This window comes from Plectropomus leopardus, chromosome 12 (genome assembly GCF_008729295.1).
Source record: "Plectropomus leopardus isolate mb chromosome 12, YSFRI_Pleo_2.0, whole genome shotgun sequence".
NCBI lineage: Eukaryota > Metazoa > Chordata > Actinopteri > Perciformes > Serranidae > Plectropomus > Plectropomus leopardus.
This window is the reverse complement of record NC_056474.1, coordinates 5,386,303-5,412,722: the sequence shown is the minus strand read 5'-3', so window position 1 is coordinate 5,412,722 and position 26,420 is coordinate 5,386,303. Positions and strand designations below refer to the sequence as shown.

The following is a 26,420-nucleotide window of genomic DNA, read 5'->3' as shown; positions in this document are numbered from 1 at the left end:
TTACTGCATGTCATCCCCACTTTTTCTCCCCCTTTCATGCTGAACTGTCCTATCTAATAAAGGCTAAAATGCCAAAAAAATAATCTTTAAAAAAAAAAAAGATGAAACTGTCGGGGCACTCCTAATGTCATAGACTGATAAACTGCTGACCTGTCCAGGGTGCATGCTGGGTAAAGCTCCAACCCCCTCATAACCCTGAAAGAAAATATGTGGTTGTAGAGAATTGATGGATGGATGAAGCTGCCATAAAATGACCTTCAGAAAAGGCATTAAGGTAAACTGTCTGTCCTAATCTGTGTTTGAATACGGGCATCGACCCACCCTCCACCATGCAAGCTTGGATATACTCCATAACCTTGAAAAGGATTAAGAGGGCAAAGAAATCCCATAGGAGAAATTCCGGTGTTTGTGGACTTGCATTTGCCGAAGCTCCGGCTAATGGGGATCGGAATAAAGATGTTTGTATTTAATGAGCTTTGACCTCCCACAGGGCAGCGATGGTGAGTCTGGACCGAGAGGACAGCAGGGTATGTTTGGCCAGAAAGGAGACGAAGGGCCCAGAGGATTCCCCGGTCTACCAGGACCCATCGGACTGCAGGTAAGCCCTGTATACACACAGGCACATGTTGATTCTCTCATTCTCAACACATGACAGCCAGATCACGTTGAGCGCAGCCTCGTAGGTATGCACATCACTTCCTCTCCGTCTGAGCCAGCCAGGGCAGAATGAGTTCCTCCCCACCCCTTAAACCGACAACATTTCACCTCTCCTTACATCATTTACATTACATCAAAACAGAGCATAATTTATTAATGCAGCCTCCGCTCCTAATAACACTTTGCATTGCTCCTAGGCAAATAATGCCCCCCCTCCCCTCAAGGACTTTCCGTAGCATAGACGGTTCTCGAAATCCATCACCATTGCTAACAGTTTGCATTTGGCATTTTGCCGCACCGCTAATGGTGGAAGGGAGACTGCCGTTAGTTTTCTACACAGACTACATCATTATCATGCAGTAAACCACTTCCATGCAGTGCTCCCAGGCCCACATAAAAGACCAGTTTCTGTGGTAGCCAGATATTTTAACACATTATAAATTACTTACTACTTCAAAATATGTCTTATGATAGACATATTATAATGTGCATACATTGTTAATTTCCTAGATGATTTTGAGCAAAAGGGGCAGCAGCTATGATGCAGACAGTCAGTCGGGATGCTTCGATACAAGAGTGGACACATTTACTTTGTCTGGCATCAAACCTGTGACCCTGCAAATAGTCTGTGTGGGCACCAGTACACCCTGCGTACACAAACATGGATTACAAAAGCTGTGCAGAAGAGTGGTATTTGAGGGCTTTTGTCAATAAATGACCAACTGTTTTATTTCCCACTTCACCACACATTGATTCCCGGCTTCTCATCTTATTTTTAATGGTGGGAGTTCATTGATTTGTTGAAAGTGTTTTTTTGTTTTTTTTTTCTTGTTTGGAATCATGCAGAGAGCATTAACGCCCATTTTTGGAATTACAGTGATACTGCCCATGTGCAACTTTGAGAGAAGAAATAACACTTGCAATAAGAAGAAATAATAACCAATAAAATGCACTGTCCCTCAATTCAATAAACTCACGGGGTTTGCACATACAACCTTTTTAATGTGGAATAACGCTTGTTGTGGCTAATGTTAAAGCCATATTATGCAGGATTGTCGATTACTGTTTATAAACACCAAGTAGCAACCTCTGAGGCTGAACAATGACAGCAATACGGAGGTGCCAAAAAACTGCAATTCATCAGCTGGCCACTCGAGGCTGGCTAAAAAACAAGCGTAAACCCCCATAGACCCTCATGTTAAAATGCCCAACTTTATAGTACAAATATACATGTTTACAGCCTGGTACAAACCTCAGTTTTGGTCTCTGTAGCTAATTTCAACATTCATCACAACTGTTCAGGAGGAGATTGGAACATTTTTTTTTATAACTCACCTGTTTACTGAGAGCTGTGGGAGTACACGCCCATAAATGTCCCAAACAAAGAAAATACAATGCAGAGGGCAGAGTCTCTGCAAAAAAATACACCACCACACACCTCTAGTGGATCATAAGTGATGATTAAATAGCATTACTTCTGTTTAAATCTATGCATTGGAAATCCTGCATGATATGCTTTTAACTCATTTTATGGGACTGCTAGAACATATTGTAACTCTCTTGTGCCCACATTTTATGCAGTTCAGTAAAAGATACATAGTCTCAGTTTAGGAAACGAAAAAGTGTACAGTATATGTACAGTGTATTCTGTTTGCTTTTAAATTGTCCCATAAAGATTTAATACCAAGATTAAGAATTAGCTTTTATGCAACTACTGCCCCACTTAACTTTTGCTTTTTTTCAGCTCACTTTTCCTCGAAAACTGCAACTGAGTGAAAAAAAGAGCAAAAAGGGCATAAAGCATCGGCTCATTTAAGCCAATGAGCCGAAGTTGAAGAAAGTTGCTTTGGTGGCAATGAATAAAGAAACGGCACATTGTAGAATATCTAAAAGTCAATTATCCAAGGACTCACTGAGGATGAAATTAGAGCGAAGCCCTGCTGGTCAATAGGGCCAGATAACGTTGTTATTAAGTGCAATTGGCTTTTAATTGGGCATAATGCACTCCATCTCCACTCTTTTAATTATGTTTGGCTAAGCTGCCCTTCAATAGATGGCAGCAGCCACTGCGAGCTCAGCTCTTCAATTCAATTATCTGTAGCATTAATGATTTTTGACTATGGGGAATGAATGGCTTTCAGTTTGAAAGACTTCCATCATTTAGAGCTGTGTTTGCCGGGGAATATTGGAGCCCTCGCTGAGGGGATGAATTCTTCAGATTAAGAGGTTAAGATGTGGATGGAGAGGAGAGTAAATATCAGATCTGATTACACCCGAGTGTCCTTATAGTTCAAGACCAGAGTGGAAAATACAGGTTTTGTACGGTCAAGAAAAAACCTGTAAAAGTCATGGAATTTGCAAATAGCAAATTCCAGGCCTTGAAAAGTTTTCCAAATCTAAATGTACCCTGAAAGTTATGGAAAAGTAATAGAATTTTGTTTCACAAACAACAGGATTTGTTGAATGGCTGTCGGAAATTTGAAAATCCAACGATGATTTCTGTTTTTACAGTTTGTGGCTGTTATTTTTGGTGATTTTTTTTTTAAGATAACATGCATTCTAAATCCAAAGCACCAACAATTTTAAAAGAAAAAAAAGACTTTTTTTTTCTAAAGAAATCCCCCAAAAATTTCAACAACAAAAAAATACACCATTTAAAAAAGTTACCTTTTTTCTTTATAAATCACGAAAAAAAAAAAAATCATCAACATTTTTTTAAAGAGAAAAAAAGCCCACATTGTTTAATTGGCAGTAAAATATTAATTTAAAAAAAACGAGCCATTCAAAGTTGTATCCCACTCCCCCAACCCAAAATAAAAAGCATCGTTCCCTTCCCATTGCTTTTAAAATTATTCGACATACATCCCCTGTTTTTCACCATCTCTTTCATAAATAACAAAACAATCCGCAAGTTATACTGTAATATTCAGTTCTTATCTGATTTTAATTCATTGTGTTTTTAAATAATACATATTTTAATTAATGTAATGTATGATCTTTAAAATTGACTCAAAGTCATGGAAAAGACAAGAAAAAGTTTTAGAAATTTCTTGGTGAAAACAGTTTAAACCCTGAAAATATAAGGAAATGCCAAATCATTAGTAAACATTTATTTACTTTCCCTGATATGAGTAGCTTGGGTATTTATGTGTGTTAATTTAACTCATATTACTACTCCAGCCTGCTGATCCATTAGTACACATATTTTACAAAGACGCCTAACAAGTCCATCATTGATCAAGAGCCTGTCACATCCAGACATAATGCATGAAATAATTTGATGCTATATTTATTTTTCTGTTCTTACTACCCTCATGCTTTATTACTGTGAATAAAGTCCTAGTCAGAATTCATTATAAATTGGCCTTCGCTGCCATTCCAGAGGTACATTAAATCAACAAAATGGGCTGAAACTACACATATGTGATTTCACTGATCGATATCCGTGTCATTTTGGTTTCACAGTAACTTATCATTACTGCTGCTTTCCACCCACCTATTGATTATGCACGCTCCATCATCTGAGCTTAACGAACACAACAAATAATAACTGCAATTATGCAGATAGACAATAAGCAACAATAGGATGTGAGAGCTCCTTCATTTCTGTTGCACATACACCTTTCCGAGTTGTATTCAAACTGTTTAAGTCAAACATGATTGAATTCCAAAACTGGATAATACGAACCATGAGCGCCGTCCCCTTTGTTTCCACTCTCCTGTGGACATAGATGGATGGAGCTCCCACCCTGTAATTTACACAGGCTGATTATCCCCAAGCCTCCCATACCCTTTAATTACAATAGGTGTCCTTTTTGACTAATTGTGTGTTTACACTCAGGGGTTCTGCTTGTATTAATGCATTCTCCATCTCATTGCATCCTAAACCTCACTATTCAATATACATCATCTGTAAGTACCTGTTAATGAGCAGCGAAAATGTATTTCTGCTTCTGTCGGTGGGTTTCCTAATGTGCAGTTATGTCCCAGGTGCTGCCTCACATGACCCCTTTTGCTTTGTCCTGAAGAATTTTCGTCTTCTTTGCAGGGTTTGCCCGGCCCTCCTGGTGAGAAGGGAGAGAACGGAGACGTTGGACCGATGGTGAGTGCAGCTCCTTTTGTGACTTTGCTTCAGTTGCAGTGATTCACATTGTTTTCACGTACAACCCAGAGAGGTGGGAAATTGTGCTGATTGTTGAGAAGTTTTGGCTCGTGGCTGAGTTTGGCAACTCCTCAAGCCACTTGGCAGATTTCTTGAAGTCTGTGGAAGATGTTCTGACACAAACATTTCTGCCGGTGAAAACTTTGCATGCTCTGTTCCCCTGCAGTAAGTTTTTATCTACTGGCATTTATTAATTTTTTAGCACAGTCAGACTGCAATAAAATATACTCTCAATGTAAGTCTAAAGGGAGTTGAGTTCAGTTAAAAAAAAAAAAACAACTATCATGTACATATTTGGTTTGGAGGGCATGCACATTTCACATATGTTCAATAACATCCTGAGATGTGTTGTTGTGCTCAGTATCATAAACCCATTTTCACAGAGACCTTGCTATAGGACTGCTACAAAGTCCCTTCTCCATGACGCCGTCACATTTTTACACAGAACTGAACAACGGCAGCATCATGCTGCCCCAGTGTGAGTTTAGACAGCATGCTGGCATTGTGGAAACAAAAGAGGCGTGACTTGTGTGATGTTTGACATATTAAAACATGTCTGCTACATGTTTAAGCCCTAACAATGGCATAAAACTACAATAACAATAATTTACAGTCCCTGTTATTTGGCGGCTGATCTCATCCTCTGCTCAGAGTAAGGAGCTCCGGAAACTTAGTGTTTTCCCATTTTGCGCACATTTACGGCCGCTGTTCTTATTCTTTGAATTAACCTACTGCTGTCAGCTGCTTTTTAAATCCTTTGGTTGCACGCATAACATGCCATCAAAATGTTTCACCTGCCCCCCCATGATCCCTTCCTGTTGGATGTCTGTTTTACACTGTTTCGGCTCTGTTACAACCTCCCTTGCCATTCAAAGTCGAGAAAACTCTGTCCCCCCATTCCCGATCGTACCTTTTTATACAGAATGGCAAGCCGGCATAACGACTCCATATTCCCGCCTTGAATAGGCAGTGTAAAAGGGGCATCTTACTTACTGCCATGTAAACTTAGTTGAATATGTTTTTGTGTTTATATATCCTCATACAAGGTTTCTAAATTGTTCGCAATTGTTTTAGCAAAATTCTTTGTACTTATGTACTTGAATAAAATCTGATTTAGGTTCTGGTACCATAAAAAAACAAATAGCACTAAGTGATTCTTTTGGATTTTCGAGTGTAATGTAGAGCATATGTTTGCTTTGCCACGGAATATTTACGCTGCTCTTGACTGAACATAGCTTCTGTTTTTCCTGACAGGGTCCACCTGGTCCTCCTGGCCCCAGAGGTCCCCAGGGTCCCAGTGGAGCCAGTGTAAGTTTGTTTTTTCTCTTTGACAAGACTTCAGCCATATTTAGAATTTTAAAAATTAAATTTGTTTGTCCATAAAACACACTTTTCTATTATGATACTTACTTTCTCTGGATAATCCCTAACTGTCCTCATTGTGATTTATACACAGGGTGCTCAAGGTCCTCCCGGTGGTATTGGTTCAATGGGAGGCGTAGGTGAAAAGGTAAGAACCAACATGTCTAAATTGTGGAAGCAGCTCCTAAAAATACATTCCCTTCTTTTCCTTTGTTTTTTTCTGGCCTTTAAATAATTACATTTTGTGCTCCAAAAAAAAGAAGCCATTTTCACAACCATGTAATGCATGAAAAAGTTTGTGTTTGACATCAAAGTAGAAGATACCACCCAAGAGTTAGTCATCTGATAATACTATCTGAACTGTTTACTGCAAGTGTGATAATCCACATTAACCCACATTTTCTCTGTGATTTAACAGGGAGAAACCGGTGAAGCTGGAAACCCAGGATCACCTGGAGAGCCTGGTATCGGAGTAAGTACATTATCATGCAAGAATAGTAATTATCCCATTTCAGACAGCCTTTTTTATTTTCAAAAACAAGATAATGTACCATTTTTATATGTGTTGAAAGCACTTAAAATGCATGGCAAGTAGCACGACACAAAATCCAGCCGTGCGCCCTTGTGTACTATTCATCACATACAGTATGTAACTGCGACTGTTTAAACAATCCGTCTGTGAATATCTGTGAGTGCACCTAATTAAGTTATGTTTAATATTTGACACTTCAGCTGTGGGGGCTGCTCTGCTGAGTGTTTTACCTCCATATTACTGCAGGCTGATGTGGAGCAATGCTGGCAACCTGAGGGCTCTTCAGCAGATAATTAGCTCAGCCTGATTTGGACACCTACACTGTTGGAGGTGTCATTAATCTAACCTCCGGAAAGAGGCTGTTATTAGAGGCAAAAGTAAGAATATGCCAGGAGTCATTTTGTGTGACAAAAACATCACAATAGCTTGGAGTTTTTCCACAATGATGTTTTGTTATTCCATGCCTCCAAAATCTGTATTAATGACAGGAAGTTCACTTGCTCATAATTTATTTAACATTAATTTACGAGGGCAGCAATCCGCACAATATGCATAACATCAGTTTCATAATGCTGTGTACTTTGTTTGTCTGCAGAAGATCCTCCGCTTTTTACTTTCCAGTGGTAAAGAGGGTTCGTACAGACATGAAAAACCTGGAAAAGTCATGGAATTTAGAAAAAGTTTTTGAAAAGTCATGGAATTTGAAAAAAGTTTTTGAAAAGTCGTGGAATTTTGTTTCACAAACTTGTATAATAACCCATGATGTGTTCAAAGACCATCTGAAATTTGAAAATCCAACATTAATGTCTGTTTGTACAGTTTGTGGCTGTGATAAATGGTGTCATTTGCCTTCCAAACCCATTGGAAGGCATGTGTTATTTAAAAATCAACAAAAAAATGCAAAAATCAAAAATCTCCAAAATGTTTTCTTTAAAAATCATCAAAATTTTGTAAAGAAAAAAACAATGGCCAGAATTCTTTGAAGAAACGATGCTTTCCAAAGGCATGACTTATTTATTTTTTTATCTGCATTAAAGCATATACAAAAAACAGCCATTTAAAGTTACATGCCCCTCCCCTAAAGCCAAATTACAAAACATAGGCCCCTAATATGTGATAAAGTAATAAAAAAAAACTTTAAGAAGTATTGATGGTCATCTCAGAAAATGTATGGTCTATAAAAATCGCCTCAAAGTCGAAAAGTCATGGAAATTTATCAGTAACAAATGTGTATGAGTCCTCGGTATAAATCATGATAAAGTACTCACAGATCAGAGCATTGATCCAATCTAAACACTGGTTGTGTACACCAGGGAAGCCTTACCTTAGTAATAGGAATAGCCCACTCCCCCTTGTTGAGTCTGAGTCCATCAGGTTGTATTGACGTATCTACCTGCTGCCACGTACCTGTTTACGGTGACAGATAGAGCCCGTGTTGCACATCTCATTGAGGTCAATTTCAAAGGTGCCACTCTGGCACTGACTAGAGAAGTGCTCTGCTCTAATGGGCCAACTAACGATTCTGGGCTTGTAATTAAGCTCCAACTGCTGCTCTTAAGACACTGTTGCTGCTATTACTAGAGGAAGAAAAAATATATTGTAATGATAAGACTATTAAGGCTAATCATTTACGAATGTCATTTTTATGTCTACATGCCGGGGATAGCCATGGCTGGAGGCATTATGTTTTCAGAGTTTTTACGCAGGTAAATATTTCCTTACGTCCCATTCTTGTGGAGGCGATATCTCAAAAATCCCTTAGGGGAATTTCTTTAAATTTGGCACCATTGTCCACTTGGAATCAAAGATGAACTGATAAGATTTTGGTGGTCAAAGGTCAAAGTCATTGTGGCCTTTTCTGTCTCATTATCGTGAACAAAGTATCTAAAGAACACCTCGAGCAATTTTATTTTTCTTTCAGATTTGGCACAAACATCCACTTGAACTTAACGGTGGCCATGGGTCATCACGACCTTGCATCCATCTCATTCTCGTGAACTCAATATCTCAAGAACACCTTGAGGGATTCTCCAAACAGGGAAAAAAACATCCACTTGATGATGAACTGACTAGATTTTGGGCAGTCAAAGGTCACTGTGACATTGCATACATCTCATTTTGTGAACACTATATCTGAAGAAGGGCTTGAGGGAATTTTGTCATATTTGGCACAAATATCCATTTGCACTTTGTAGAATTTGCTAGTCGAAGGTTAAGGTAATGCTCCCTCATAAAATATGTTTTTGGCCATAACTCAAGAATTAATGCTCTAATTATGACAAAATGTCACACTAATGTCTAATAGGATAAAATTATAATAGTAATGATCATATTTATACCAAAGGTCAACTTCGTTGTTCTGCAAAACACTTTTCTGGTCATTACTCAACATCATATCTCAGAAACAAAAAGGGAGATATAAGGTCAGATCCTGAATTTGTGACGCTAATCTTGGGTGTCCACCTTGAAACTGTGCTGATTGTATAGATCTTCTGTGCTGCCGGGGGGAAGATAAGCATGAAGCATCCATGTTTTTACAGACATGGATTTAATCTGTAACTGCAACTTGACAGGTTTGTTGAGACATACAAACGCAAGGCAGTAATTGTAGTTTCCAACTGTTAGCGCCATAGTTTGAGTTCTTAGATAAGGTTTTTGTGTGTTTCGTTGCCAGTCAGAGTGGCAGATTTGATGACACATATGCCGTGCACCTTATTTAGCAGGCTATTGTCAAAGAAGTGCGAATGGCCCTGATGGGGTCTTCATGGTGACAAGCCTGTGATGCATTTTTCCAGGGACCCAGAGGAGAGACTGGTGAGAAGGGAGAAACTGGCCCACCAGGAGCTGCCGGACCTGCCGGTGCACGTGGACCCCCCGGAGATGATGGTCCCAAGGGCAACCCCGTATGTCACTTGCCACTGTCACACACACACACAGCCATGACTGATGCATTATTAAATCTGTCAGCTGCAGAATCACTGTGTCACATTTCTCAGTCGAGCTGTCTGCTGTCACAGCTGTTGTTGACACGCTGTCAAATTTCTGAGTCAAGCTCAGTCTTTTCAGTGTCTCGATCTGTCTACAGGGTCCTGTCGGTTTCCCAGGAGACCCTGGTCCCCCTGGTGAGCCTGGTGCTGCTGTAAGTGCTACATTTATCCCTCAACCAATCTTATGTTTAGGATGTTGTACCATTCAGTGAGTGGCAATAAGTTATTGTTTTCTCTTTTTCATGTGTCAATCTTGACTTTTCCATTTTGTGTTGGATGATTTTGATTTTTTTGTGTGTTTTTTCTTTGGTGTAAAACATCTCAAATGTGCCATTATTACGTTACACATAACATTAATCCTTACTGTGATGTGAAATGGCATTGCAGTACCATTTATGAGATGAATAATGCTGTCATTTGTGTGTTTTGTTTAGGGTCTTGATGGTTTAGCAGGGGACAAAGGAGACGATGGAGAGGCCGGACAACCTGTGAGTATTACCCGGTCTAAAAATGACATATACTTGCTCAGAAAACAAATTAAAAATATCCAACCAGTCACAGTCAGCTACTAATTTCCCATCTACATAATATTGTGTGAAGATTAAATCCTTAGGCAAGGCAAGTTTATTTATATATCACATTTCAGCAACAAAGCAATTTAAAATGCTCTACATAAAACATCAAAAGCATCAAGACATAGTGCAAAAGAAACCCATTACAAAAGCACATTTGAATGCAATTAGAAACTTAAATAAAGAGCTAGAGGATATCAAATAAAAAGTTAAAAATTACTGAAACAGGTATAAAATACAATAATAAAGTAACAGTGCAGTGTAAAATGAATAAATATTTGATTTATTTAACGACAGAAGCAAAGAAAAATGTCCTCAGCCTGTTTTTCTCAGAATATATAGTTGTAGTTGTAGCCTTAATGTGTGAAGTAAGCCTGAGAATGCAGATTAGTTTGAACGGGCAGAATTTTGAATATCTATAAATTTAATTATTTATTTCAACATTCAAAATCTAAACAATAAGGGAAGTTGTAGAAATGAAACTTTTATCAGTTCTGCTTGAAATCCTGTTGCTATTATTTATTTTAAATTCTGCTCTGTTGAAATCGACCGCCTATCACTTTAAGTGAAGTAAATGTAGCAACAATGTGGAAAACGAACGAGACCCTATTTTTTTTTTATTTTTTGCAAAAGTAGCACTTTCTCATGTAACAAAACTCTCCAATTTTTATGAAGTGGAGTCAAGTGTTTTATCTACTCTATTCTAGGGCCCTCCAGGTCCATCTGGTGAAGCTGGAGTACCAGGACCTCCAGGCAAAAGGGTGAGTACATTTCCAAAATGATGCATGAGATGATGCTTCTGCTAAACTCTGGAGATAGTCTATTTTTAGATTCACAATGCTGTTACAGGCTTGCATGCTCTTACCCACTGTAGGGTGATATACATTAACAACAGCATTTTATGTTTGAACTTTAGATTAATATACAATTGTTTGACAGGAAATGATGTCCATTAGTGAAACGGAGTGCCTAGAATAACCACTAATTGCAGACAGAGCACATCCTGGAAGAGAATATTGACGTATTGTGGGTTCGACTTGCAGTAATCTGAAAGCAGCAGCAGCACAGCAGCAGCTGCTGCTGCTCACGTCAGGAAATTAACTTGTCACTTTAATATCTGGCACTCAATGCCCTTTCCGTCACATCAGACTTGAGCTGACATTATTTCATTTCTCTAGCGTGGCATTTTTTATGATGCATTCCATTTACTGTTATAATGTTTTACAGTTGGCAATAAAGCGCACCATTAATGTACTGTATGGAAGGCTGGCACAATGTGGCAAGAGAGGATAGAAACTTTGTTTTTTAAAGTGATTTAATTTTGTTTTGTGTACTTCAGCCGAGATGATGCTCAGGAAAGTGAAACTTATCCTCCAGAGCATCAGTATCAACCAGCTCTGCTGCGCACATCACTGCAGTCATCGGATAAATTTGAGTGATTAACGTGATGAGCTATTTAATTACAAAAACAACAACAAACAGTGGCAATGATTTTGCTTCTTCTAATTTTAGAAACTTGATTTGAAAGTATAAGTCCATGTTTGTGATGCCCAGAAATGTGTTACTACAGAATGGTCATGCAACCTTTTATTTATTAGCATACTTTGCATGAAATTGTGAAAAAAAGGTCAAATTCTGGAAATGGCTATATTTAGGCTTTTATTCAACTAAGAAAAGTAATCTTGGGGTTTAAATTTATGTTTTGATGTCCAAAAATTCCCTTTTGCTATAACTAAATAATGCAACCTTTCCTCGTTAGCATTACTATTAAGTGTGTAATGAATTGTGTTCAAAAAAGGTCAAAATCAGGAAACGGTTATATTTTGGTTTATAGTCATGTCCAAAATTCTCCTTTGCCATAACTAAATAGTGCAGCCTTTCTCTACTAGAACCTTTTGCATAAATTGTGTAAAAAAAAAAATTGTCAAAATCAGGAAATTGCTATATTTGCACTAAAGTTCAAGTTAATGTTTTGATGTCCATAAATTCCCCTTTGCCATGACTAAATAATGCAACCTTTCCTTATTAGTATAATTAGCAAGTGTGTATTGGCACACAAAGAATGGCAACATAAGACTGTGTCATGTATATGGTCTCGGTTTCAGAACTTAATAATTAGATGTTTCTAACATTATGCAAGGGGATTTGCATGCCAGCAATGGACACTGTAACCATAGCTGCTATGACAAGTTGCAGAATTCCTCAAAAGGCAGTCAGTTTTGAGACATATAAGCCAGCAATCGAAGAGTCGCAGAGTAGTATTTACGCTACTCTAATCCCTGTATATATACTTTTACATAAGTAGAGGATCTGAGTACCTTTTCTTCCACCACAGTAGTACAATCTGAGGTGAAATGTAAAAAATCTACTACTGGTGGTGCTTCACTGCCATAAATGTTTGGTAAGCATGAGACGCACTAGTTTTCTTGTTTTCCTACAGTTCTGTGGCTTGCATTAAAATGCAGGCTCACACGACTGATCATACATTTTAAAAATGTCTGTATGGTAAGCACTTTTTAGACCCTCAATTTGTATTCCAAGGGATACCATCCAGGTGACAGAGGCTACAGAACAAATTAGACCCCAGTTCCATGTCCATATTAATGGACTTTGCGATATGATTTCTCATCCTTCACCAAGGTAATTTGGGTTTAGTCTCTTTCCCAATATCTCTTCGAAATTGACTCAGGTTTGGTGCTCACTGATGCATGTGGCTGCTTGACTACATTAGCACACATGCACGCACGGGTGCACACACACACACACACGCACAGTCAATAATGCACATAAACAGTTGCCAGGGCTCATAACCTACATTGGAGACCGGTGGCTTTTGTTTGGTCTATTTGATTATGGTTTCTAATGGCAAATGACAGCCCACTTACAAGGTTCTGACCAGAGGCTGTTTGGTGAAAATGCTGATGTGCTTTTAGCTCAGTATGTTGGGAATGTAGGGCAATTTGCTCGCACTGATGTCGCTTGGCCCTGCATAACCCTCTCCCTTTAAAAAAAGATTCAAGGTCAGAGCATGCATCAGCTCAACAATTAGTATGTAGCAGGAAACTACTGCTTGTCAGCAAATGTTGGAGAATTTCCCTTTCAGAGAAGAAATACCATTTTGTGCTCTTTTCAATAGCTTTATCTAAAATGTTTTGACATGGGGAAGTACAGTTATTAAGTGTTTTTTTTTTTTTTTAAATAAAATGATATATTTATATATTTGAAGCATTCGTGAAGAAAACTGTAATTGCATTTTACTGTTGTTCTTCTCAGGGACCTGTTGGACGAGCAGGTCAGGAGGGCCGACAGGGAGAAAAGGGATCCAAGGTAAGTTTCTAACCACCTGAACCGTTTGACTTAAACATATTATGATCAGCTCTTGGGGATGGATGTATAAAACTCTCTAAAGATTTATGCCAAAAATTATATGCATGCACGAAGGCACAAATATTCTCATGCGTTATTTTTTGTCAGATTTAAAAAGCCATGCACTTCTTTGTCTTTTTCAGTGTTATAAATCTAAATCATTGTAGCACTGGGCCCACATGCACAAGCCTCATTTTCATGCCCAAATTTCACCATAAATGGATGTAGTAACGCCCTTAAACATGCATTTGCATATTGATACTTATCGATACTAAACCTGTCAATGAGAAATACAGTAAAGAAAGAGCAATTTCACCATCTTTGTCGCATTAGCAAGTTCTTCAACGTGCCAGAGCAGCTGTTATTACACACAGCTGTGGATATTTGTAGCATCTGTACCACTAATTCAGCATGTTTCTGCAAACTGTCATTGCATAAAATCTCAGTCATCGTTATTATTTAAAATGAGAAGGATGATCAATGATTAATTCACGGTGCTTAACTATTCGAACTGACTTTACAAAATGCTTCACGGGATAAAATTAAATAACCACTGACATGGAGTTTAATATGTTAATTAAAATAATGATGAGTTCATCACTTATAAATTAACTTCCTAAATGCACCGTTGATTAACTTTTTACAAAAGCTGCATAAGCTACAAAAATAACCTCATAAAACAATCAGTGAAATTGGCTACCAGCCTAAAAACAATGTTGTTTAATCTCATCCTTTCATATCACCTGCAGCTATCTCAGCTGGCACAATAGGTGCGTCGGGTCTGAAGAATTCGTGGGATTTGCACATTCTTGCTGCACATTCCTCGTACCAATATATAGGTGTGAAAAGGCTTATGCATATTTTTTGGGCATACACATCGTTTGTGCATCTGGCCCCAGAAGTTGTACTTCTTATTCTAGCTGGGATGAGGTTTGGATGTTTATATGAAAGCCAGGAAAGGCCTTAATTTGAATCATATAATCAACTGAATACCTAATTGTGAATGTTGCTGCTACTGAGTATTACATTTTAAACACCACTTAATTTACTTAAAAACCTTCTGAATTAATGATTACACGTAATTTTTTAGGGTTCACAAACACAAGTGTCAAATACTCAAACAGTTTTATTCAAGTTCCTCAAATTCATTTGGTAATTTTTAGATCCAAAACTTAAGTCAAAATACTCAGATGCTTAAATTGGATTGGCGCAATTCATACATTAAGATGGCACCCTGTTAGAAGTTCAGATGAGTGAGCTAAATTTTTGATATCAATTCAATATGTTTAATATATATATATATATATATATATAATATTTTATAGTTTTATGAATTTTAATATAGTATTCTATATTCTTATATGTTTTTTTCAATAATCTGGATAGCTAAAACTTTATATTTAACTCTATATCTGGAAACGTGTCACAATAGCGGCAATTCAAGGCCACCATAATTTTCAACCAGATGACACTACAATTGGTTGTATGTTTTTGTATTTTTTGTTTATTTTAATTATTAAAAGTATCCTTACGATTTTTTCCTGTCACTAATTTTCTTGGAATTTTTTTTAATAGTTGAGCACTAACAATTACTGCTGGCAGCAAATCAGTACTATAATATATGTTATAGTGGAAAATTAGTGAAGTGTTCAGCTGGTTACATTGTCCAACTCTCTATTTAATTTTAACTCTTAATTACTTCTAGCGTAACCTAGGACGAGTCACAGCAACAGCATGTTAGGTGTCGTGAACAAGGGCCAATACATTCATGTTTCTCCTCCAGGTCGCATTGACGTACATATACAACAGTGGTACCTATCCACTTAGGATTATTCAATATGGGCTTAAATGGAGCATTTCCTCTCAAGTAACTTCCACAATTCCCAGTATAATTAGTACCAAAGAGATTGTCATAAATCATTACCAGGAAACCTTTCTAGGCGAATTAATCAGACGTCTATGGAGATAAAATGTTATCTAGTTTTAAATATTTCAATGTTATTTGTATTTTCAAGTCAACATTAAGTTATTTAAGTTAAATTATCAGATGTTTTACTGTTGTTAAAAATTGGGCCACTAGAATTTTTTCGTATTCTTTGGATTTTACAACTAAACGTGGGAGACATTTGAGAAAAACAAAGTTTTCTTCACACATTGAGTGTAACATGAATAGCCGACATACAAAAGGATAATTTTTGTGAACGTGAAGTAGTCCTTTCAGTTGCCTTTCTTTGCTTTCCATAAATGCTGGCAGTTTAAATAATAAACTGATGAAATGGTATCTGCAATGATAGATGTTCCATCACACAATGTAAAGGGCAAAGAAACAGATTTAAACCCATTCCTGTAATATCCCTGACTCAGGTGTGCATTTAAGTCTTCAGCTCAGATCTTGTAATTTTTGATAAAACTGATTGTCTCACGCAGAAGCAGTGGGGTTTCTTGAGGCTCATCAGCAGATTTGATTGCTTTTGTTAAAAAATCCTGTAACATGCCTGTGTTTATGCACAAATGAGGTGACTCAATAGAAAAAAAAAAAAAATCTTTGTATGCCTCAAAATGAAATTGTTTGTCTCCAAAATCAGTTTGTTCAAAAGAAATGCAGACAGAGAACCTGACAAATCTCAGACACAGCCTCGCGTTTTCTTTTGTTCTCTGTCTTTTCTCCATCCATCTACACAGACACACAAACACACCACAACTCAACTCACACACACACATATACAAAGTGCACATGCTGTCCATATTGAGGTAAGGATTAGAGTTGATTTGATGGAGATCAAGACAAAGCCTGCGCAGTGATCCTAGAGTGTCAAATCCGAGTCCTAATTGGTTGTCAGAGCAATTTAATCCCCTCCTCCGATCATCCTACTCGATATGACATCTGTGGAACTTCAATACATTAGAAGAACTCAATGTTCCTGCACGAAGACAACAGACGAGAGCTGGTAACATTTGATCTTTTGGATGTTGCAAATCCTCGAATCCTCCCAATCTGAGGTTTTTTGTGGAAGGGAAAATCACTGCAGGATTGCTTTAATTATCAGTTGGATAAATTGTCTTGTTGTCACATTTGGACCACAAACAAGACACACTCAAAGTAACAGCATCGAAGATGTGGAGTTTATTGACAGCAGTAGTTGCACTATGGAGAAATGTATTTTTTTAACCCTTTGAGACCTTTGCATGTTGGAGCTCTGATTTCATTTTAAAAACACAGGAGGCAGCAACGAGCAACTTTAGAAAGTTACACCCAAAATTTTGCAAGGAATTAGTAAAAAGTTTACAAGAAGTGATCCTCTGAAATTAGGCCAAACACAAAAAAAGAAAAAGAAAAGAACAAAAACAGGACATGACCTGCAGAAAAAGTTAAACACTAGTAATAGTAAAATAGAATTAATAAATATAAATAATAACAATTCTTTTTCTAAATATAGCTTTCTTGGTATTATTTGATAATTTTCTAACAATTCTCTTTTTTTAGTTAATTTTCAGATCATGTTCTTGCCACCTTTCACTATTTTTTTGCAGTTTGTGGGACATTTCATGCTGATGAAGTTGCTGGTTGCCTTTTTTCCCATGTTTTTTTATAAAAAATCAAAACAATTAGTTCACATTTTAAAGGTTAAAATGGTTTGAAAGGGCATCTAAATGCAGCACAAGAAAACTGATGTCGATCCAGGTTTCAAAGGTTTAAGAGCGAGTCTCTGTTTTGTCAAAAATCCCTGTCAGGTTTTGAATGAAGGACATATATTCAAATGTCTGTTAGGACTCAGGTATGCACAGAATGTGTGACCCCTGTAGACCATGAAGAGGGACTGATTGTTTTTTTGTGCTGATGTTTTACAGGGAGAAGCTGGAGCCGAGGGGCCTGTTGGAAAAACTGGACCTGTGGGACCTCAGGGGCCTGCTGGAAAGTCTGGTCCTGAGGGACTTCGTGGAATCCCCGGCCCTGTTGTGAGTGCATTTTGTTCATAGAAATCCATCACACACCAGGTAGAGTGTGTACATTTAAGACTGAGCAGAACCCTGGGTTCATGTCCCGCACGGGCCCTTTTCTGTAAGTTTCCTATCTCGCTGTCACTATCAAATGGAGCACAAAAAAATTTTTTTTTTTTTCAAATTATGTTTATGTTTGGTTGTGTATTATGTTTCATAAAAAAAAAAACACAATTTTGCAAATCCGTTTTTCAAGCCATCTCATAAATCCATTGACTAGAATTAGGTCTGTGACTGTCTTTCCATCTTGAAGCAATTACATGTTTGGCTTGTAACACACAAAAATTGATTAGTTCGAGCTTAGCATTTACTGGAAAATCTGTACGATATAATAAACAGACTTTGGCTTCAACAGGAACAATACTTTTTGTCAATTTAGACATCGCAAATGCCCTAAAAATGATCAAATATAATACATAAAAATCTGTCACTGTTTTTATGCTAGAGGGTTCACAATATAATCTAATTGAAATCAAATCTTAGAATTTAAATTGTGATTTTTTTATGGAGTAAATAACACGATTGAAACATGTTAGTTTAAATAATCTTGAATTAAAACCAGAATTCTGGCATCATAGATACTTTTTGACATGTATTCCTTTTTAAATGTGTCAGTATGTTTGAATAGTATTTAATCTTATGTAATTAGCCAAATACTCATAATGATTTCTTTCTTCATTTTCAGGGTGAGCAAGGACTCCCAGGTGCTTCTGGTCAAGATGGCCCTCCTGGACCTTTGGTAAGACATGCTCTCCCACCTGCTCAGTGAAAAAATAGTTGTAATTATTGTATAAGTCAAAAATACGTTGAATGCTGACACAGCAGCACTGCATGCCCTCTCCTTGTTAAAAAGGTGTTACATGCCTTTTGCTTGTTAGCCATAAAAGGACATTAGTTATCAGGGGAGGAGTGCTTTATGGTACAATATACCAAGTTTTGGTGTGATTATATTACAGCATTGCAAAGCTGCAAGGATTAGTGGTTTGGCAGAAAATTAATCAGCAACTTCTCTGATAATCCAGTAGTTGTTTTAGCGTCTTAAAGGTGAGAATCTGAGGCTTTTTTTGTATGCCCTTTAGGATTTAGGATTTCTGGTTTTCCATCCATCCTTTCTTGTAAACGCGATATCTCAAAAGCACCTTAGGAATTTTAAAAAAAAATTATATTTGTCTGATTAGAATTTGATGGTAAAAGGTCAAGGTCACCGTGACCTTGCATTCTTTGCATTCTTATGAACACGATATCTCAAGAACACCTTGAGGGAATTTCTTCAAACTTGGCACAAACGTAAAATTTGAGTCAAAGATGAAGTGATTAAAATGTGGTGGTCAAAGATCAAGGTCACTGCAACCTTGTGTCCGTCTCGTTCTCATAAATGCAAAACCTTTTCTGTTTTCCAGCTCCTGTTATGTGGTATGTGATGCTTCTTTTGTCATGAAAGTAAACTGAACAGCTTTGGATTTTTTTTGGCTGTTTTAGACAAAAACATGACATTTCAATTGTATGGTAGATTCCTCTATATTTTTTGCTATTTTATGGAAATGATAATGTATTGATGAATTGTAAAAAAAATATTTATAAGTTACTTACCTAAAGTTTTGCTTGCAGCAGTAATTACATTTGCTCAGTAAGATAAATGGAGAACATTCACCTTCAATTCAGAGATCTGCGATGGCTGTCACTGTGAAATAATGTAACTGTCGGTTATGCTTCACAAGCTGATTCTTTCCCTCTACAGGGACCTCCTGGACTTCCTGGTATGAAAGGTGACTCTGGATGGAAAGGAGAGAAGGTAAGACATTATTGTGATGCTAATCTCAAATTGCTTTATTGTGTATTTCTCATATCTCTATATGTGCCTTATCTGCAGCTTTCAAAGTAAGCAAACAGCTGGGCCTGTTGCCTCTATCTCTTTGTTCAGTCTGTCCCTGTAAGGATGGAGAAAGCATCTGCTGCGTGCTTTCACACAGTGATTTAATGCAGCAAATGAATATGTATAAATTCAATAATATCATCGCTGTAATGGGCATTGGTTAAATGCCAGCATGCAGTAGTCAGAAGCAGATAACCATAACTCTGGCCAGCAGCAGGTGCCGAGACAGACCGTTGTTAAATATGACGAGCACCATAAACACACTAATTATTTATAGGCAGAAATAAGACAGCACCGAGGTCGCCTGGCCAGACACTGGGCATAAACTTACAGCTTTATTTGCATTTCGATTTCTCTTTGAAAAAATGCTTTCATTTTCTGCAGATGATGAATGAACAGAAATTAAACTTTAGTAGATGTAAAAATGGCTTTTTTCCCCCCCAGTGGATAATTTGTGCAAATATTGTTTCCCTTTCTAAATCTATTTCAATGCTTTTGTCTCACTTTTTGTTCTTTATTTTTTCCTCTCTGTCGGCTCCAGGGTCATCCGGGTCTTATCGGTCTGATTGGACCTCCTGGTGAGCCCGGTGAGAAGGGAGACAGAGGATTGCCTGGAGCTCAGGGTTCTGCAGGTGGCAAGGGTGATCCTGTAAGTGTCAGGAAGAGTATGCTTTATCAAAGTATACTCTCCAATGTCTGCACAAGAAGTTGAATCTTATAAAGTCATATCTGTGCATAATTTAAGGGAGTGTGGTTCATTTCCCACAAGACGATATACAGTCATAATGGAGAAATGGAGCCTTGCATTTAGACATTTTAAAAAAAAATCTTTAATAAGGGCTGGGTATTATTGGGTTTTTTTTATTAAAATCATGACAGGATCACATGATAACATTATCATTCTAGAATCTTCTGGTAAATGATTCTTAAGAACTCAAACATACACTAAATTCTTTTGTGTGTGTAAAGAGTTTTGTCTAATGTAATTCATGACTGTAGACCCCATTTTGCATTAAATGTCAGTTTGCTTAATGCATATGGCTTTTGCCATATTGGGATATACATCAATATGGAAAAAATACATATATCAACCAAAATTTATACCACATCTAACAGCCCTAATTTTGGACAAATATATAAAATATCATATCTTTAATGAAACATCTACTAATTGCAAATGAATAAAGACTGACCCTGACCTCTTTATTTTTGAAAGGGTGCTGGTGGTCTCCAAGGTCCTCTGGGTCCTCCTGGTCCCCCTGGTATTTCTGTAAGTTCTGTTTCTTATTGATCAAACATTTTTCCACTTTGTTACATTATTACTGTTGCTCATCTCTTAATATTGCTTTTCCATTAGGGCCCTCAAGGACAAAAAGGTTCCAAGGGATCAACTGTAAGTTGCTTTTTCATCATTTTCAGTCTTCTGGTGCCCATTATGTGTCTTATGAGAATGGGTTTCTTTTTAATATTAACATGATACTTTGTTTTCTGTCAGGGTTCACAAGGTCAGAAGGGAGACACTGGAATTATTGGACCACCTGGACCACCTGTAAGTTATCTGTTTATTGTCCTTAGATGTATACACATTTTACTATTAAAAATGCTATAGCTTTATGTTTAAATACTGCTCTAAGTAGAGTTGAAACAATCTGACATATAATGGATGAGTCAGAAAATAAATCAGCAACTACTTTTATTATAAATAAAAGTATTTGCTGGTTCTAGCTTCTCAAATGTAAGAAATTACCATTTCTTTCTGCTTTACATCATAGTAAACTAAGTGTCTTTGGATTTTGGCCTTTTAAAATTTATAATTAAAAAGTGTGAAAAAGTATGAAAATAACTGCCAGATTAAACAATAACTACAATAACCAGATACAGACCTAGTACTGACCGTGTAGAGCCTGGGATTGACATAGACAACACGCTTTGGAAACCACCTCTTAACAAATTTGTATAAACAGCAATAATGTGCTTCATCTTCACCTCCGTCTTCCAGGGTCCACCCGGTGACGTCATCCAGCCGCTGCCCATCCAGCAGTCTGCCAGGAAGACCAGGCGTCATGCTGAGATGCAGGGAGATGAGGCGCTGGCAGACTACGGTGTAGATGGCGTCGGTATGGAGGGAATGGAGGACGTCTTCGGATCCCTCAACAACCTCAAACAGGACATTGAGCGCATGAAGTTCCCCATGGGCACCCAGGACAATCCTGCCAGGACCTGCAACGACCTGCACCTCAGTCAGCCTGACTACCCAGATGGTATGATGGACTGTTTATATTTTCATGAACAATGAGAGAAAATTCAAATTGCGCAAACTGAAATTGGGAATATGATAAACACAAATGGAAACACATCAACAAAAAAAAACCAAAAAACTCAAATTTCTCACAAAAAAAGGTTTAATGCTCGCATGAGGTGGCATTTGAAGCGATTAAAAAATTAGCGATTCGTTTTTATAGGTCACGTTAGGTCACAAAGAGCGTTAATAAGAACTGGCTCCTTTGGGCATGATGCAGCAGGATCCATAAGAGGTGTTTTTGCATCAGATAACTCTTCAAAAGTTTAGTGGATCATGCAGAGGTTTTTAAAGAAATTTTAGTGAAATCATGGACAATCACCCCCCAGAAATCCCTCATCCCGCTTACACTGATAGACATTTATATAAAAGCAAGAAATACTATTTTTGCATGTGTATGACTAACCAAAAACGCCATAGACACTTTTTGAAATCACAGTAAGGCTGCAATAGACGAATATGTTAATTGTTGTAAAAATCTTCCCTTCACAGTATACTAGAGCACGAGATGACATCATTAAAGGTTTGGCATTAATCGGTTATTAAAATATCTGCTGTTTGATATATATTCTTTCTATCAGTTCATCAGGTTGCAGCTCTGAAGGAAAACACTCTTTTTAAAATCAAACCGTTTTAGCCTGCTTGTGGACACTCACCCAAAACCTAAGATAAACAATCCATCAATGTATTTTGAGACGGTTGAGCAATATTGTCTTGAGCATGAAATAACAGCAGTGTTAGTATTTACCCTCTAAGAGGCCAAATCTGTGCTTCTTACCGCTGCCTCGGCTCTGTCTCATGGCCGTGTTTCTCTCTCAGGTGAATACTGGATTGATCCAAACCAGGGCTGCATCGGAGACTCCATCAAAGTGTTCTGCAACTTCACAGCCGGCGGAGAGACGTGCATCTACCCAGATAAAAAATCCACAGGAGTGAGTCACTGGCAAAAGTTAACAGCTGTTAAATACAGGAACAGACCTGAATTAAATGATGTTTTTAAAAAGATCAGTGTTCAGCTGCTGCAGCACTGACACATTTTCAAGTTCTCTAACCGTCATTAACATGTGGGGTTTTTTTGTTTTTGTTTTTGTTTTTGCTTGTTTTTTTCATTTTAGGTTAGAATATCCAACTGGCCCAAGGAGGCTCCAGGTTCATGGTTCAGTGAGTTTAAACGAGGCAAAATTGTGAGTCACTCCACATCACTTTTTGTTTTCATATTTCAGATGTTCACATCCTCTTTTAGGTAATTTAAAAAAAAAAAAAAAATCAGTTCCATCACTTTGTCCGATTTACAGTAAATCTTTCCTAGCCTGCTTTCCTCATCACATATCTCATCCCTCTTTTCCTTTTCACCTCACATATCCTTCTCTACGACTTTTCTGTCAAACCATCTCTCACCACCATTTTCCCTCTCTCCATTCCTCATTCCCTTTGTCCTTCCCTCCATCTCTCTGTCCCCAGTTGAACTATGTTGACGTGGCAGAAAGCACCATCAACACAGTGCAGATGACCTTCCTGAAGCTGCTGAGCTCCTCGGCACGGCAGAACTTCACCTACATTTGCCATCAGTCTGTGGCCTGGTACGACGCCAAGGCTGACAACTACGACAAGGCGCTGCGCTTCCTGGGCTCCAACGATGAGGAGATGTCTTACGACAATAATCCCTTCATCAAGCCGCTGTTGGACGGCTGCTCGGTAAACACTCATTTTCTAACTTGCTTTTTCTAAACTCCCCGAAATCCCACTAATCCTCACAAATATGTAGACTGCTGTAGAAAAATGTCAAACAATAATGTTTATACAGGTACAGACCAGAAAGACAGGGGACAGTGTAGAATCTGATACTGGTTAAGAAAGCAAATGCCGTTCCTTTTTATGCACTAGATTTACAGTATTTAATAACTGATTGATTAATGGATTATTATATATAATATTTATAGTCGGGGAATTTTTTGTCCTTGAAGACGTGGAAGTGTATTGTATCAAAATCTGTTGTTGCTAATCCTTGACGTGTCCGAGACTGTTAAAGAATAAAAGCATCTCCATTATCTAGCTTGTTATCAAACTGTTGTTGATTTTCAGATCATATTGATTGTGGTTTAGTTCTTGTTTTTACTAATACGATCAGATTTCAGCTGAGCGGAAGATCATCTACATTACCTGCTTACTTGTACCTGCTTTTCAAGAAAACTGGGTCCTGTGTTGTATTTTTTATGTTTTAATCGATGTTTTTTATTAATTATTATTACTAAAGTCATCTAAAAGATTTTGTAAACCACCCTGTACCACCATAACTAAATAACGGTCCTTTGTGTTCACAGCTGAAGCAGGGCTACTCAAAGTCGGTACTGGAGATCAACACTCCCCGCATCGACCAGTTGCCCATCATTGACGTCATGCTGAATGACTTTGGGGAATCCAACCAGAGGTTTGGCTTTGAGGTCGGCCCCGTCTGTTTCCTCGGCTAGACACGCCCCTACTCCCCGCTGAAGGACAGGGTCAGAGGGTACTTATTAACACTCACACACTGAGATCTGACAACCTTAACCTTCTCTCCCCGCAAAGCAAAAAAGCATTGTTTTCTTTTGTTGCTAAGAAGATCCACTCAAGCTCAGAGAAGAAGACGTGCCCTCTGCCCTGTCATGAAAGCGCTGACCAGGGGAAACTACTCCTCGCCCTTGTAGGGCCAGAATCACATGACTTTAACTTACATGTACTAATGGGAGTGACATCAGGAAAAGGACATTTGATGCCGTGGCGGACAGTGGCGCACTTTTAGCAACAGAGAGAGGATCCACTCACCCCAAGCCCCATCCTCCCTTGTCCTTCCCCTCCCACCACGCCTCCCTCTCTGGATGCTCCAGGTGCTGCTCTGAATACAACCACAGAGGTGCTTTTGTGCAGAATCACAAAACACACAAGGTGCTACAAAAAGTGCTTTTTGATAAAACTGTAATTATTATTATTATTTTGTACAATATTGTTCCGAATCCACTCTAAAAACGTGCATGTGCCCCACCTCTTGGAGTTTGAATAAGTATTTGCTAAACTATATAGAAATAAATCCAATGAATATATTTGTGTTAAAAACAAATTTGCTAAGAAATATCTTCTAAAACCATTCCAATTTGTAAGTACAAAAAAATCCTTTTGTAAATAATACAACTTTCAATATTTGATTTTTATGAGAGCAAACAACTGGAACATAATACCTAAAGCATTTTGCCTTTTCATGACGTACAAGCTGGTATGCCCATAGGGATATTAAGCCATAATAAGATGACATAGTAATATAAATATTGTAAGAAAGGTTTTATTCTTCCAAATTTTACTCACCTAGATGTTATATTGTACCTCAGTTTCTTTTATAAAATGTGGACATATTTGGCTCTTCAACCATGTTTTTATCTTGATAATACAATCAAGTTTGAACATTATTTGCGGTGGCTACCTAACAAAAATCTTTTTTGTAAAGTTAAATTCGAATTCCAATAGTTGTTGTTTTTTTCATAATTGACAACAAGCCCTGTCCATTTTCCTTGTAATAGTGAACAAAATGTTTTCATGTGCCTTGAATTGTTCATTCAAAAATATTAAAACTGGATTCTGAAAAATGTCGGGTTGAATGTCTGTATTGTTGGCTATTTGAGTGCAGAAATGATTAGTGCTCTCTTTGTGATTCTGCGCCGCCTTATACATACATTATAACCTTCCTTCGCCGTGATAATTTCAGATTAGGAGGATTAGTGGCTCCAAGGGTTCGCGTTCATGTGATTGATTCTGCTGAGCCCAGGAGCTGTGATCTTTTCTAACTTTCTTTCTCTGACTCAGATTTGACTTTGATCACAATCTGTTTGCATCTCCACCTCTTTAGCTTAAAGCAATAATAGCATAAACTTCAGAGCCGCTTTCAAACCTGTGTAATTACAGTATGTTTACAATCCATGTACAAATGAAATAAATCTTTGGTGCTTTGCCAAATGCACACTGCAATTGTTTGCATTCACTCACAGATTATCCTATATTTAGAGTAAATGTAGTCAATAGAACTTGTGTATCAAGAAAAAATCGGGGTTGCTATAACTTGTGCTATAATGTAGTTAAAAAGTATGAAAGATCATACTATAGTACGTCATGAAAGGTCATGCAAAAAGTCATAGTATGGTATGTCAAAAAACACATACCAAAATATTTTATAAACAGCTACAGATTGCTATGTCTAAAAGATGCCCCCAAAAAGTGAAAAAGAAGTAATAGTTTAGTATGTGGAAAAAATGTGCACTGAATGGATGATAATATAGAATGTCAAAAAAAAGCCATATAAAGTCACAATACTGTGTGTCAACAAAAGCCCCATAAGAAAGTCATATTATAGTTTGTCAAATAAATTGCCATAACATACTTTTTTGAACAACATGCTATAGTATGACTTTTTGGTGTGATTTTGAACGACATGCTCTAGTATAACTTTTACGAAAGATTTTGAACGACATGCTATAGTATGACCTCGTGGTGGTTTGTGTCACTTTATGGTGTTAGTCTAATATACAACGTTTTTCCAGGTCTGTAAATTCAGCGCAGCAGACGGAGTTCTTTTCATGCAGCTGAATG

The 26,420-nt window shown here is 37.6% G+C and overlaps 1 protein-coding gene across 1 annotated transcript in view; it reads left to right on the top strand.

The window, feature by feature from the left end:
- The window catches only part of LOC121951566 (collagen alpha-1(XI) chain-like), a 115,559-nt gene extending 89,765 nt beyond the window's left edge, over window positions 1-25,794 (top strand). Inside the window, exons 46-67 of the mRNA XM_042497943.1 lie at window positions 491-598; window positions 4,706-4,759; window positions 6,074-6,127; window positions 6,276-6,329; window positions 6,600-6,653; window positions 9,509-9,616; window positions 9,799-9,852; window positions 10,135-10,188; window positions 10,980-11,033; window positions 13,546-13,599; window positions 17,488-17,595; window positions 18,323-18,376; window positions 19,376-19,429; window positions 20,052-20,159; window positions 20,727-20,780; window positions 20,868-20,903; window positions 21,006-21,059; window positions 21,510-21,771; window positions 22,629-22,741; window positions 22,925-22,993; window positions 23,271-23,504; window positions 24,131-25,794. Coding sequence (XP_042353877.1) covers window positions 491-598; window positions 4,706-4,759; window positions 6,074-6,127; window positions 6,276-6,329; window positions 6,600-6,653; window positions 9,509-9,616; window positions 9,799-9,852; window positions 10,135-10,188; window positions 10,980-11,033; window positions 13,546-13,599; window positions 17,488-17,595; window positions 18,323-18,376; window positions 19,376-19,429; window positions 20,052-20,159; window positions 20,727-20,780; window positions 20,868-20,903; window positions 21,006-21,059; window positions 21,510-21,771; window positions 22,629-22,741; window positions 22,925-22,993; window positions 23,271-23,504; window positions 24,131-24,277 — 1,941 coding nt within the window. The 3' untranslated portion in view covers window positions 24,278-25,794. The remainder of the gene's footprint in view (window positions 1-490; window positions 599-4,705; window positions 4,760-6,073; window positions 6,128-6,275; window positions 6,330-6,599; window positions 6,654-9,508; window positions 9,617-9,798; window positions 9,853-10,134; window positions 10,189-10,979; window positions 11,034-13,545; window positions 13,600-17,487; window positions 17,596-18,322; window positions 18,377-19,375; window positions 19,430-20,051; window positions 20,160-20,726; window positions 20,781-20,867; window positions 20,904-21,005; window positions 21,060-21,509; window positions 21,772-22,628; window positions 22,742-22,924; window positions 22,994-23,270; window positions 23,505-24,130) is intronic.
- Window positions 25,795-26,420: the final 626 nt, after the last annotated feature.